At 37.0% G+C, this 13,896-nt stretch overlaps 2 protein-coding genes across 3 annotated transcripts; one reads left to right on the top strand and one right to left on the bottom strand.

The window, feature by feature from the left end:
* The first annotated feature begins 618 nt into the window (after positions 1 to 618).
* LOC118039208 (cellulose synthase-like protein D3) lies at positions 619 to 5,743 on the top strand. Of its 2 annotated transcripts, none has more exons than XM_035045834.2 (4): positions 619 to 775; positions 1,223 to 1,989; positions 2,693 to 3,500; positions 3,784 to 5,743. In XM_035045834.2, the coding sequence occupies exons 1-4, from the start codon at positions 701 to 703 to the stop codon at positions 5,533 to 5,535; spliced, it is 3,402 nt and encodes a 1,133-aa protein (XP_034901725.1). In that variant the 5' UTR covers positions 619 to 700; the 3' UTR covers positions 5,536 to 5,743. The 2 variants fall into 2 exon arrangements, with proteins under 2 accessions (XP_034901725.1, XP_034901726.1); XM_035045835.2 differs by lacking the exon at positions 619 to 775 and adding an exon at positions 850 to 937.
* A 1,500-nt stretch (positions 5,744 to 7,243) lies between these two features.
* Positions 7,244 to 10,052, bottom strand: LOC118039209 (probable xyloglucan endotransglucosylase/hydrolase protein 30). Its single transcript, XM_035045836.2, has 4 exons — positions 9,693 to 10,052; positions 9,497 to 9,597; positions 8,655 to 8,863; positions 7,244 to 7,839 (listed from the first exon to the last, which is right to left on the bottom strand). Exons 1-4 carry the CDS (start codon positions 9,910 to 9,912, stop codon positions 7,314 to 7,316), a joined length of 1,056 nt encoding a protein of 351 aa, XP_034901727.1. The 5' UTR covers positions 9,913 to 10,052; the 3' UTR covers positions 7,244 to 7,313.
* Between the last annotated feature and the right edge of the window lie 3,844 nt (positions 10,053 to 13,896).

The raw sequence follows: 13,896 nt of genomic DNA, 5'->3' as shown, positions 1-13,896 counted from the left end.
TGAAACATCGTTTAGATCACGTACATCTTGATAGCTTTTTGACAAATAAAATTAATAAAAATTAAGTATTTTAAATGTCTATTCCGTAATTATTATAATGCGCTTGAATTTTAGAATTTTAATTTGTAATAAATCTTGTTATCCTTCAATCTGTTTGTGTTATTATTTTTTAAATTTAAATCATTTAAATTACCAATAATTCTTCTTAAATACATCATATCATATCAATGAGGGATGCATTATTGCAATATTTTAAATAAAAAACTTAAACTAACATAGGAATAACCTTGTCATCTAATAAAAATATTGGTTTGCGTCATAATTTTATTTTTTTATAATGAAAAAGAAAAAAAAGGAATGCAAATTAGCAACACGCACTAGTAAAACCTACCCCAAAGCACCGCGTAGAATGCGGCTTGACATCCTGAAAAAACAAAGTGCCGAAAATGACCCCAGTATAAATGGTCAGATTTTAGATTCTTGGTTACGAGTAAAAGCCGTGTTTCCTTATTCACTGAACTTATTACCATACCCACATGTCTCGCATTCACATCCTCGCCTTTAATATCTATCAAAAAAAAAAAAAAACATTATTGTTACTAAGCGTTGAAACTGTAAATTCACACTCGTTTACAAAAATAATACAAAAATCATTTAAAAAAATAAAAAATATTACCACTACCATAAAACATCTGCTTGTATGTACCTCTCTAGAAAAATCACAAACAGGGGACTCGGTCTTTTTAGTCGGACAGACCTGCATTTTCCACAAAAGGTTTTTTTTTTTTTTTGTAATAAAATAGAAATGTTATTAGTGTCAGTATTGATATGATATGATGGGTTTCAAGAAATAATATTGGTGGCTTGATGTTCTGAATTGGACTAGGTCCCTCTGTTTTTTGTGTTTTTTTTCCTGTTGTATAAATAGGCACGCTTTGTAAGAAACTCTCTCTTCCAGTTTTGTTTGCTTCATTTCTCAACTACTTTCTTGAGACTCTATGTTCATGTGAAAATTTCAAAGACAGGATTATTTTTTTATTTCGTCAATTGTTATCTGTGGTCATATACACGAGTTCTGCTTTCAGTTTTTTTTTTCTTTAACCCATGTTTCCCGTCTTAAAAAGAGGAGATAAAGAGAGAGAGATTGGACCTTTTTTTTTTCTCTCTAAAGAAGAGGCTTGATCTTGGGCTGTTTTTGCTCATATAAACACTTTGATTTCAGGGTCTGTTCAGTTCAATATTGTCTGCTAAACATTACACAGTCAACAACATGGCTGCTGATCCATTCCAACTAAGAAGAGCGCCCACAATTCACCACTACAATGACTCAAGGGACGATCTTGATAGTGAAATCGGCAGTGTAGAATTTGCTACATATACAGTCCAGATACCGCCCACACCTGATAATCAGCCAATGGAAACCCCTGTAGAGAATGAAAAGAAGCTGGAGAGGAGTTGCACGTCGAATTCTATGTTTACTGGTGGGCATAATTGCGCTACGCGTGCGCATTTGAAAGAGAAGAAGATCGAGTTCCAAACAAGCCATCCTCAAACAGCAAGCGCAAAAGGGTCGTATTGTGCGATGTCGGGTTGTGATGCTCAGGTCATCACTGATGATTTAGCGCCTTGTGAATGTGAATACAAAATTTGTAGGGATTGTTATAAGGATGCCTTAGCTACTGGTGATGGGACATGTCCTGGTTGTAAAGAGCCTTATAGGAGTCACGATGTGTCTGAGTTGAACAGGAGGTCATCTTTCGCCGAATCGAATAAAGCGTTGGCGAAGAGCCAGAGTGATGAGTTTGATTATACCCAATTTTTGTCTGAGTCAAAGACGAATTATGGGTATGGAAATGCTGTGTGGCCAACAGATGGTGTGAATGACAATGATGAGGGGAGTAGTGGTGTCCCTAAAACATTTGTTGAGAAACAATGGAAAATGCTAACCCGTGAAGTGAAAATATCTGCTGCAGTTATTGCTCCATATCGGTAAGAATACCAATTTTCCTCTCGTGTTCTCTTTTAGTTACCCTGAGTTGTGAGTTTTCCTTGAGTCCTGTCGTTGCTTATCTGGTGTGGTGAATAAATAATACAGAGATCCAGGAATAGGGTTTTTAATCCATTCTTGTAACATAAATTTACCGGTTGTGTTTTCAAGTCATGAGTCGTTTCTAGCATAAAACAATCTGTGCACCATTGCAATGTATTGGTTGGTAGATTATAGCCAAGTTAAACAGAGAGTTACAGAACAGTAAGAGATGTCCTTGTAATCAGTCCGGGACACTGAAGTTTCTGAACATTTTACCAATTTCTATGAATTGCAAGGTTCGTATATTTCCTTTGGACAGGTATAATTTAGCTCAATCTGCGTTGGTGTGCATATGGACCATATAACCTCTGGACTTTAAATCGCTATATAACTTTATAGGCTTTGGGAGCACTTTGCATTACTGCTTTGTCTTCTGTTCCATCCTCGATCCGCTATATATACTACAGCTGCCATATTTACAGCAAATTTTAAAGTTTTCTGCTTTTTGGTCATGTTTTTTAGCTTTGTTTGGTTATCATTACATGACATGATTATTCTGAGTTTCTGTTTTCTTATTCCTGGGAGCTTTTGCCTTTCACAGCATTTACGCGCAATAGGAATTTGATTTTATAATTCATGCGTTCTGCTGAACTATTGTTGCAGGATTCTAATCCTTGTCCGAATGATTGTTCTTGCATTTTTCCTGTATTGGAGGGTCTCAAATCCTAATGAAGAAGCAATGTGGTTGTGGGGCATGTCTCTGGTTTGTGAAATTTGGTTTGCTTTTTCTTGGCTACTGGACCAGCTCCCAAAGCTCTGTCCAGTTAACCGCGTTGCTGACCTTGATGTTCTGAAGGAGAAGTTTGAAACTCCTAGTCCAGGTAATCCTACAGGAAAATCTGATCTTCCTGGTATAGATATCTTTGTTTCTACTGCAGACCCAGAGAAAGAACCACCCCTTGTTACTGCAAACACCATTCTGTCTATTCTCGCTGCTGACTACCCAGTTGAGAAGCTCTCGTGTTATGTTTCTGATGATGGAGGATCTCTGCTTACTTTTGAAGCCATGGCAGAGGCTGCTAGTTTTGCCAACTTGTGGGTTCCATTTTGTAGGAAGCATGAAATTGAACCCAGAAACCCAGAATCTTATTTCAATCTGAAGAGAGATCCTTACAAGACAAAGGTCCGCCCAGATTTTGTTAGAGATCGAAGGCGGGTAAAACGCGAGTATGATGAGTTCAAGGTTCGAATTAATGGCCTTTCTGATTCAATGCGCCGACGTTCTGATGCTTATAATAGTCAAGAGGAGCTTAAGGCAATGAAGAGATGGAAAGAGAGAGGTGATGATGAACCAATGGATAGATTGAAGATCCCAAAAGCTACTTGGATGGCTGATGGAACCCATTGGCCTGGCACCTGGACAGTTCCAGCACCTGAGAACACTAGGGGTGATCATACCAGCATCATACAGGTAAGATTACGAGTTCTAAAACTTAAACAGGAACTCTTCTTTTTTGTTATCTAATATAACAGAAAAAGCATCTATTAATTTCTCATCACATCTTGCTTGCTATATGGAGTGTTATTTTCCTTGATTAAGAGGCAAAAAGTTTAGGCATAGTGTTACTAGAGTTCCGTGGCATATGCATTAATTGCCCAGAAGGGTACTTGGTAACTTCTATTGAAATTTATTCAAGTGTTTTATATGTAGTGAGATTGATGTGTTGAATAACAGGCTGAAAAATCAACTGCAGGTAATGTTGCAGCCTCCTATTGAGGAACCACTAAAAGGAACAGCTGGTGATAGCAGTTCGATGAACCTATCTGAAGTGGACATTCGCCTTCCTGTGTTGGTTTATATTTCTCGCGAAAAGCGACCTGGTTATGATCACAACAAGAAGGCTGGAGCGATGAATGCACTGGTTCGAGCTTCTGCTGTTATGTCTAATGGACCGTTCATTCTTAACCTTGACTGTGACCACTACATATACAACTCCCAGGCATTGAGAGAAGGTATGTGCTTCATGATGGACCAGGGTGGTGAAGGCATTTCTTATGTTCAGTTTCCCCAGAGGTTTGAAGGAATTGATCCTTCTGATCGCTATGCCAATCACAACTCTGTTTTCTTTGATGTCAACATGCGAGCCCTTGATGGGATACAAGGTCCAGTATACGTTGGAACAGGATGCCTGTTTCGTCGGACAGCCCTCTATAACTTTGATCCTCCACGGTATGAGGATCATGGCAGCTGCTGCAGCTGCTTCTTTGGTCGTCACAAGAAGGCTGCCATTGCTTCTGCCCCAGAACATGGCCAGTCTCCTGAAGCGGAAGACACAGACAATCAGGAAATGAACCTTGCACTTATTCCTAGAAAATTTGGAAATTCAAGTTTGTTTCTTGATTCTGTACAGGTGGCAGCATTTCAAGGTCTGCCCCTCGCTGATAATTCATATATTAAATATGGACGACCTCCTGGTGCTCTAACTCATCCAAGGGAGCCCCTGCATCTAGCCACAATTGCAGAGGCAGTGAATGTCATCTCTTGCTGGTATGAAGACAAGACTGAATGGGGCCAATCTGTTGGATGGATTTACGGGTCTGTAACTGAGGATGTGGTCACTGGGTATAGGATGCATGAACGGGGATGGAGATCAGTTTATTGTGTGACTAAAAGGGATGCATTCCGTGGGACTGCCCCTATTAATCTTACTGATAGACTTCATCAGGTTCTCCGGTGGGCAACTGGCTCTGTTGAGATATTCTTTTCTCGCAACAATGCCCTTCTGGGTGGTCATAGGTTGAAGCTGCTGCAGAGGATTGCTTACCTCAATGTTGGAATTTACCCTTTCACTTCTTTGTTCCTTATCGTTTACTGCTTCCTTCCCGCACTTGCACTCTTGTCCAATCAGTTTATAGTTGCGTCTCTAACTGTCACATTCCTAGTATACCTCTTGATCATCAGCTTGACCCTCTGTATTCTTGCTGTGCTTGAGATCAAGTGGTCTGGAATTACACTGGAAGAGTGGTGGAGGAACGAGCAGTTCTGGTTAATCGGAGGCATAAGTGCTCATCTTGTTGCCGTGCTCCAGGGGCTACTGAAGGTGGTTGCAGGAATTGAGATTTCATTCACACTAACATCTAAATCAGGTGGAGATGATGTTGATGATGAGTTTTCTGATCTCTATGTATTCAAATGGACATCTCTTATGATACCACCTTGCACAATCATTATGGTCAACCTTATTGCAATCGGAGTCGGAGTTTCCCGAACTATATACAGTGACGCACCTCAGTGGAGCAATTTACTCGGAGGTGTGTTCTTCAGCTTTTGGGTCCTGGCTCATCTCTACCCCTTTGCAAAAGGGCTTATGGGAAGACGTGGAAAGACACCCACCATCATTTATGTCTGGTCGGGGCTCCTTTCTATATGTATTTCACTACTCTGGGTTGCTATTGACCCTCCATCAGGAAATACTCAAATAGGGGGGCTATTCCAACTCTCATGAGTTTCGTGTTTCTGCTATATCTTGGTGTGGGCTGCATCCAGGCTTCATCATGTATTTTTTTCATGATCTTTAACATAGATTTGATGTTCATACAGGGCGTGGGTTATATAGCAATACATTCAATTCTTTACAGATTTTCAGGTGTAACTTCAGAAACTAATGTGATTAACATCTTACCCTTTTTACGATTTAAAGTTTGCACTCTTTACCTTCTCTCCTTCTTTCCTTTTAGAATTGATCATAGGTAGACATGCAGTGCAAGGTTTTCTCTACATCTTTGAATTTTAGGTTTTCTTCCACTGTTTGATTGAAAATCTTTGAGAATGTTACAGAACAAATCCCCTGTTTCCTCCAAATATTAGTTGGTTTATGCTTAGTAGATTTTAATGCAATGAAAAGGGACGGTTATCATTCTTTCCTCGTTTTCATTTCTTCACTTTCTGCCATGCATATTATGAACATAGTTGCTGTTATATTTTTTCCTTTTACGGCAAACGTGTATCTTATCAGCGAACTGGTCGCAGCAGACAGTTTTAGTGCCGGGCTTTCAAATCTAAACAGGGCTTAAGCTCCTCGTTCGTGATTTCATTATTAAGGTTTGAGAATAGAAATGGTCCTTGTTCAAGACCTTTCGCCGGCGGCCCCCGATGGTCCCCAGTGCCGCTCAGGTCAATCAGTTAAAGGGAAACAGCTGGAAATACATCCAGATACACAAGGTTGCTTGCGACGCCTATGATCGATGACCTATTCGGATTATCAGAGTCGGTTGATTGTCAAAGTCAGAAACATCTTCCAGAGTTGGTAATTGTTGAATCTATATCAGCCAAATCAACCTCCTCCGGCTTATTAATGTTTTTGTGCTCAACTGCTCTCACTGATTCAAAGGCATGGCGATTCTGCTGTAAGAGTTGCGAATAAAATCCTCTGTCTTTCTCACCTGCCCATCAATATGCAGTCTCTTTCCATTTTCAATTTCTCGTCACCTTGTAAGAATTATACTTTCTTTTTTTTTATGAAATATAGAAGGCCTCTATTGAAGCATCAAAATAATTTGAGGACAAAATTACCACACGCTATCATGACATTTCGTGCTTGTTTATGTGCCAGCTGTGCATTTTTAATAATTTAATTAATTTAAATGAAGTCAAATATGTCACATGAACTAATAATTAGTACATAATTTATTTTGTTTTTCACAATAATGTGATTCTATATTGAACATAAAAACAACGCCCATAATGACCTTTCATGACTAGCATTCTGTTAACGTAACCATATTGGAATTTTTATATTGAAAATATATTAAAGTAAAAAAAATATTTTTAATATTAATATATCAAAATAATTCTTAAATAATTTTTTTTTAAATACAGCACATTTCTAGACAATACTAACATTTGATATTTAATTACAATCTCCCTTTATATATTGCACCCATGATAGTGTGGTGCAAGTCCTTGATCATTATGGCTAGCTATTTGAATATATTTCATGTTATGGCCGGTATTGGATTATTCATTATACTATAATGTCGCGATAATTATTCTAGTAACCAAGCGTCTCAATTGAACTAACAAAAAATCCAAACCATGCACGCAGCTGCAATATAATCACCAAATTGGATTATTCGATCAATCCCTCTCTCTCTCTCTCTCTCTATATATATATATATATATATATATATATATAAATAAACAAAGATTTTAAAAAAAAAATACAAAATGGAAGCCAAACCCCAAACGATAACACTAATTTACAAATCAATGGAATATATGGTATCACACATCCGGATCATATTCTATGCTAGAAACTTGAACTCGACCTCGCCGCCTTGAGCGGCGTTTGCGGCCTTGATGGCTGCCACCGAATCTCAATCTACCAGTGTTCCTGAACCTGTCCTTCTCCGATGGAATCACAACACATTCTGGTGGCGGCACGGGATACCTTAATGAATCGTAGCAGTAAGAATAATACATGTAACGCTGGCGAAATTTACGCATAGCTGACCGTTGTCTCCTTGTTATGGTGGCATAATCGGCACTCTCAAGCCTAGAATAACTCTCGTAGCATTCCACTGAAGGAAATTCCTCGATGGGGTCAGAAGGGCATCCCTCTAGGACAAAGTCCTTAAATTCGGACACAAATGGTGCATACTTATAATTGACCTTGTATTTGCCACCGGAAGTTGCCCAATTTGACGCATCCCATATTGTAGCATACAGGGACATTGGTTTTGATGGGTACTCGCCGCCCATTTCTTCACTGCGAATCACCTCTCGGATGGGAACATCATCGATGTAGAATCTGAAAACCCACCACCATAAATGGCACCTTTCATAGTCAGTCAAAAGTGGGGGGGAAATCTTGGTGGATGTGAGTTGCGGAGATTAGCAGGAATCAAGAAAAGGATAAAATCAATAGCAGTAGCTACAAAACTCAATCACTAATTAATTTACTTGTTTTTGTAAAATGGTGGCAAGTGGTTGATGATAATTACTTATACCCAGTAGGTAGAATTATTACAAAAATAAAAATAAAAATAGCAGTCAATCTTGCATATAGAAATCAAGGAGCTCACAAGTTGGTGGCCTAAGAAATATTTGCATATTTAATATTGTGCTCACTTCATTAATTTAAAGTTTTGCGAATTCAATCCGAGTACAGCTAGAATTTTCCGGCGTAACTTTTACCTCAGAAAGCACCTCCTGCTAAAGGAAAAATCACTCCTAAAAAGTCTGTTTTGATCCTAGAAACATAATTTAAAGTTGGAAAGACAGTAGTGTTGATGAAAAACAATAAATTAGCTTGCATCCCTCTCCAAAACCAACCAGGATCACAAGCAACCTAAAAATGTTGTCTCGTTAATAAGTCGACGTAATTAATATTAACATCCCAATTCCCTCACGCAATTGCCAACTTCTCTTCCTTTATTACACCTGTGTCCCTCCCCCCCCTCTCTTGATAGGTCAAACAACAACCGAAAACAAAAGCTTTGCATGACATAAAATACGTCATTGACGTGTATGTGCAAACACACACATCATGTTTAAGAAAACAACTTAAATAGCCAGCGAGGAGCCAAGAGGTGGGTATAAAGTTGGAGGGAGAAGACAACTCACATGATGTTCTTTGCCGTCCATAGAATGCTATACCTATGGAACTGTTTGGAAGGGTCAAACCATAATCTATATCTTTCTTCTCTGCCACGGCTCGTGCTTCCATTACCATACAAGTTTGTTTGGAACCTCCATGGCTTCCCTTCGGTGTTTCCTAGGAATTCAAAGTCCAATTCATCATGGGTCTTCTCGAACACGTCCCCGTTTGATGTCTGCGCCCGCGTTGAAAAAACACAGCATTCATCATTATTGATAAATATATATTGACCATGATAATCATATTTATTAATTTGACATTAAATATTTTTTTAATATAACTGTTCGATAGCATACACACACACACACACACACACACACACAAAAGAATTGCAGGAGCCACTCAAATCCAAATGCCAAGTTTCCTTATTGTGGGTATTTAAAGAATAAAAGAAAAAGAAAAAAGAAAACCATGCAGAACCAAGTTAATAAAATGTTTGTAAGGGAAATCTTCATTATGAAGACAAGACTTAAGGATTCTCAATCAAACAACTGAATTTCTCACGGAAAATTTAAGATAACAAAGAGAGTATTAAATCTTCCAAAAGCTAATGAGAAAAGTGATCATAAATAGAGCCTTAAAAGATGCAATTAATTGCCGAAAAGAAGCGTGAGATGACTTAGCGAATTCTAATTAGAATCGGATTGATCCTTTACATGAAAGCCAGAAAAAAAAAAAAAATTCAAAGGTCTTACCAAACCAAAATGCTTAAAGATAATTCTTCGAAAAGAAAAGGAACGGATTATAAAAAAAAAAAAACAATTTTCCTATTCTCGAAAGGAATAAATGATTACTTGTGATCACTTACATAGAAGGCAACGCAGAGACCGGCTGTGTAGTCGCCTGGTAACTTGATGTTGGCACTAAAGAATCCATATTTATACATCTTGGATGAAATAAAACCCGCACCTGAAATTCCCCGAAATTAACTATCGACCAACGAAATTATACATGCAGGTTTTCTTGAGACTTTTTTAATAAAAGTACAAGATGCGAATATATACCTGTGAAGCGATCAAGGAGGAGGCGGGCGGTTCTACCATTAGGAGAACGAACAAGGTTGCCATCGCCAAAGAGGGGGCTGTAACCCTCATCAAAGGAGATGGTGGAGAGATTGAAAGCTGCGCTGGCAATCAAACGAGGAAAGGAGAAAAAGAAGAGAAGGATATAGAAAGGTTTCGAGAGAGACCAGAAGCATAAGCAATCCATTTTGTTTTTTACCATAAATTTATTTTATTATTTATTGTTTTTCTCTCTCTCGTTAATCCTCCTTTGCTTTCTCTGCAAGTGTATATATACAAAACCACATGAATCGGAATGCGGCGAAGGAGAAGGGATAGGGGGAGAGAGGAGGAGAGGAGGACGGTCTTAATAAGGGTTGGATAAGTCTGCGGTCGTTTTGAATTGTGCTATTGTACAAAAACGCCCTTTGAATGTTTCGATTTGACGTTATTGCCACTTTCCAAAGGATATGAGGGGGCGGTGGTTGCAATCGGTAGTTACTTGTTTTAGCCTGTTGTCTTCGTTGGCTTGTGAGTTAATGATTGTGGAGAAACTATATTCTTAATTAAGCAGTTGCATAACCTAACTAGAAATATAGTTTTCTTGTGGTGCAAGTCAAGGAGTGAGGCGACAACTAATTAAGCTGGATGGTGAGGGTGTGGGGCTCGCAGATTCCATGCACGGAGGTTTAGCATGCAAAAATAGATTAAAAAATACGCAACGCTTATTCATTATGAGCATGCGAGAAGCCAGCCTTTGTTGTTCTTTAGAGTTAAGACGGCGACCTTCCTATTAGTATATATGAAGTAGATTTGGTGTCGTCTTAGGCTCGCTCGCTAGCTGGCTGTGTACTTAACCACTCCATTTTCTTTTCTTTTCTTTTCTTTTTTCTGGTTCAACTACCTTTTAAAAAAAAAAAAAAGAATAAAACATATGGCTAGCTGCCCTTTTGTTACGGTTCCTTTTATTTATTTATTTATATGATCTCTCTTCTCCTTCGAAAAATCATTAGGTATATTAAAAATATATATATACAACAATTTATGACCTAATGACACAATGGTTTGGTGCGTAGTTGATTAGGTGATTATCCGGGCCAGGTTCCTTCTTTATCACTTGATATATATATATATATATATATATATATATATATATATATATATATATATATATATATATATATATATATATATATATATATAATGATCTTCTTTATTACATGAATATTAAAAATATATATATATAGAACAATTTATGACCTAATGACACAATGGTTTGGTGCGTAGTTAATTAGGTGATTATCCGGGCCAGGTTCCTTCTTTATCACTTGATATATATATATATATAATGATCTTCTTTATAGAGCTCTTAAAAAGATAAATATTCAATTATGCTCACAAAAACAATTAAGTTTTTCCTTGTTAATTTGTATTATTCATTTCCATTTCCATCCTCACGGAGTCAATCCTTTCATGTCAAAGATATCTCAATCTAATAGTTTAAGCGGTTAAGTGAGGTCTCAGGATATAATTTATATTATTTTCTAACACACCCCCTCAAGTGAAAGCTTTTTGGGCTTAAACTTGCACAGTGTCACGTACCTTATGCTTAATTTTTATCAAATAAATAGGGATGGTGAGATTCAAATTCATGATTGTTTGGTCATCAAAGCTCTGATATCATGTCAAAGAACCATCTAAACCCAATAGCTTAAGCTAGGGCTGAGCATTTTCGATTCGGTCCGGTTTTAAACCAAAATAAACAACCAAACTGAATTTTTTTTTTAATTTTTTGAATCGAACCAAAAACCAGTTTAAACCGATTAATTTCGGTTCAGTTTTTTTCCCTTCCAAACCGGTTCAAATCGATAATTAGTGATTGGGAAGACGAACCCGATATCCTTCTTCTCATCTCCTCGTTTAGAACATCTGAGTTAGACAGTGACATTCTAAATAGTTTTGTAAACTTTCAAGAAGCCATAATCCATGTATCTCATCATCAAAGTTAATACCCATTGCAGGCAACTCATTAATAATTCGTTGAAACTTGTTAAAGTGATGTTTCATCTTGGTATCTCAATGATATCATCTCCTTTATCGCATATAACTTTAGGTTTACAAAGAGTAAAGGGAGGGGAGATAAATCAAAGCAAAGGAGAGTAAAGGGAATCAAAGCAGAGACTAAAGAGTAAATGAAGAAAAATTAAAACAAGATTTGATAAAACGACCAATAGGTAGCCGGATAAGATCTTTTATTTGATTAGGACCAGCAGGGTGGAAAACCTTACTACTTGAGGGGTGAAGGAAAGAAAGTAGATGGCTTACTAGCTTTCTCGAGAAGATAATCCATTATCCCAGCTTTCAATAGTTCTTCTTTTAAACTTGTCATAAGACGGGATTCACTCAGATAAATAATGCTTTCAAAGGGGCTTCCATACTTATAGACTAAAGTGAGAGTACATGGAGAAATATGTAGAGAAGGGAGTATAGTTAGAGTAAAGGGAGGAGAAGAGATCTGCAGAGAAGGGGGATGGCTGAATGTGATTTTAGGGTTAGAAAACATTGTATTTATAGTTAATTTTTTTTCAAGTGTTGCCTGGTTGAACCGGTTTGGTTCGGTTCGGTTCGGTTCAATCGGTTTCAGACTTTAGAAACCAAAAACGAACTGAATCAGAATTTTTTTGTGAATTTTTAATCGGTTAATTTGGTTTTTTTTTTCAGTTCGGTTTTTTTGGTTATTTTTTTTTCCGGTTTAATCGGTTTATTCAGTTTTTTTTGCTCACCCCTAGTTTAAGTTATTAGATGAGATCTCATGATATAATTTATATTATTTTCTAACATTTCCTGTCGTAAACATTTTAACTCTCAATCCTCAAAAACCATAATCTGACTAATGTCTTTGATGCAATATCTGATTCTTTTCCTTGTGATATTAATGTTTTTTTGTTTTTATGTTGTGAAAAATTAAAAGAATAAAATTTCTCAAAATTAGGTAATTATTTGAATTTAAAAGTGTTTGATAATAAATTAAAAATTCAAGAATAATATTTGATGGAAATATTCGTGATATCGCTGTGATCTTCATTTCTATCGGATTAGGTGGAGAGAGGATAAGAGAATACTATAATTGTCGCTGTTGTTCCCAGCTGGAACTTCGGCGAATTGTACAATAACTTACAAGGTTTCTGTAAATCTAGAGGCAACAGGAGGGCAGTGTGGTCAAAGGGTGGAGGGAGGGAGGGAGGGAGGCGTGTGCAAGTGGTTTCTGTATTTTGATAGGAGTTGAAGGGCCTTATTGGAATAATGGAATATACGAGTAACGGCATAAAGAGACAGAAAGCTTCGAGGAGATGGGCAAACCGCGTCCGATACTAACGGTGGCGTTTATAGTAAGTGCCACGTCGTTATTACGACCGCACTTTGTCGTTGTTTTTTGTTGTAGTAGAAAAATCACTTGGATTCCTGTCAAATTTTTATCAACTCCGTTAATTTTACAAAATTATCCGTAAATACATTGACCAGACCCTTCTTCTTATTCGTTTTATTTTTAAAATTAAACCACTCATCCTAATTAATTAGACTCTCTCTCTCTCTCTCTCTCTCTCTCTCTCTCTCTCTCTCTCTCTCTCTCTCTTCCTTTTTTTTATTTTTATTTTTTCAGATGAATCGTTGCCAACCCTTCAAATACCATGAGTATGATTTATTTATTTTTTTTCATTTTTATATATGTGTGTGTGTGTGAACAAATGCCTTTGTCTATTTGTTTTTTCTTTTTTCAGTTTTTATTATTTTTATACAAATGACTCACCACTAAAAAATTGAAAAATATTAACGAAAAACACTACAAAAACTTTTAGATTTATTGACATATTTTCTATTGATATTTATACTTATAATTCATCGGCAAGAAACTTGTCGACGTAATACGGACAGAAATAATCCGTCAAAAAATTCTCGTAAGTGATTTGTGGTATGTCAATGAGTCTGTCAATAATAGTTTTATAGATGGATTTACTGACAGACAAATGGCGCAAAAATACATGTTCTCACTTCATTCCATTGGTACTTCCATCACTGAATATAACATATCACCGATAGAAAAATTATATATCATTTTATCAGTGATTTTTTTGTCCATCAGTGAATTTGACATATAGCCATCAAACAAACCGTCTTTTATTTTGTTAGTGTGTAAACAGTGGCAATA

Source organism: Populus alba, chromosome 1 (assembly GCF_005239225.2).
Source record: "Populus alba chromosome 1, ASM523922v2, whole genome shotgun sequence".
NCBI classification, from domain to species: Eukaryota; Viridiplantae; Streptophyta; class Magnoliopsida; order Malpighiales; family Salicaceae; genus Populus; species Populus alba.
Note: the sequence above shows the minus strand (reverse complement) of the source record. Positions and strands in the feature narration are given on the sequence as shown.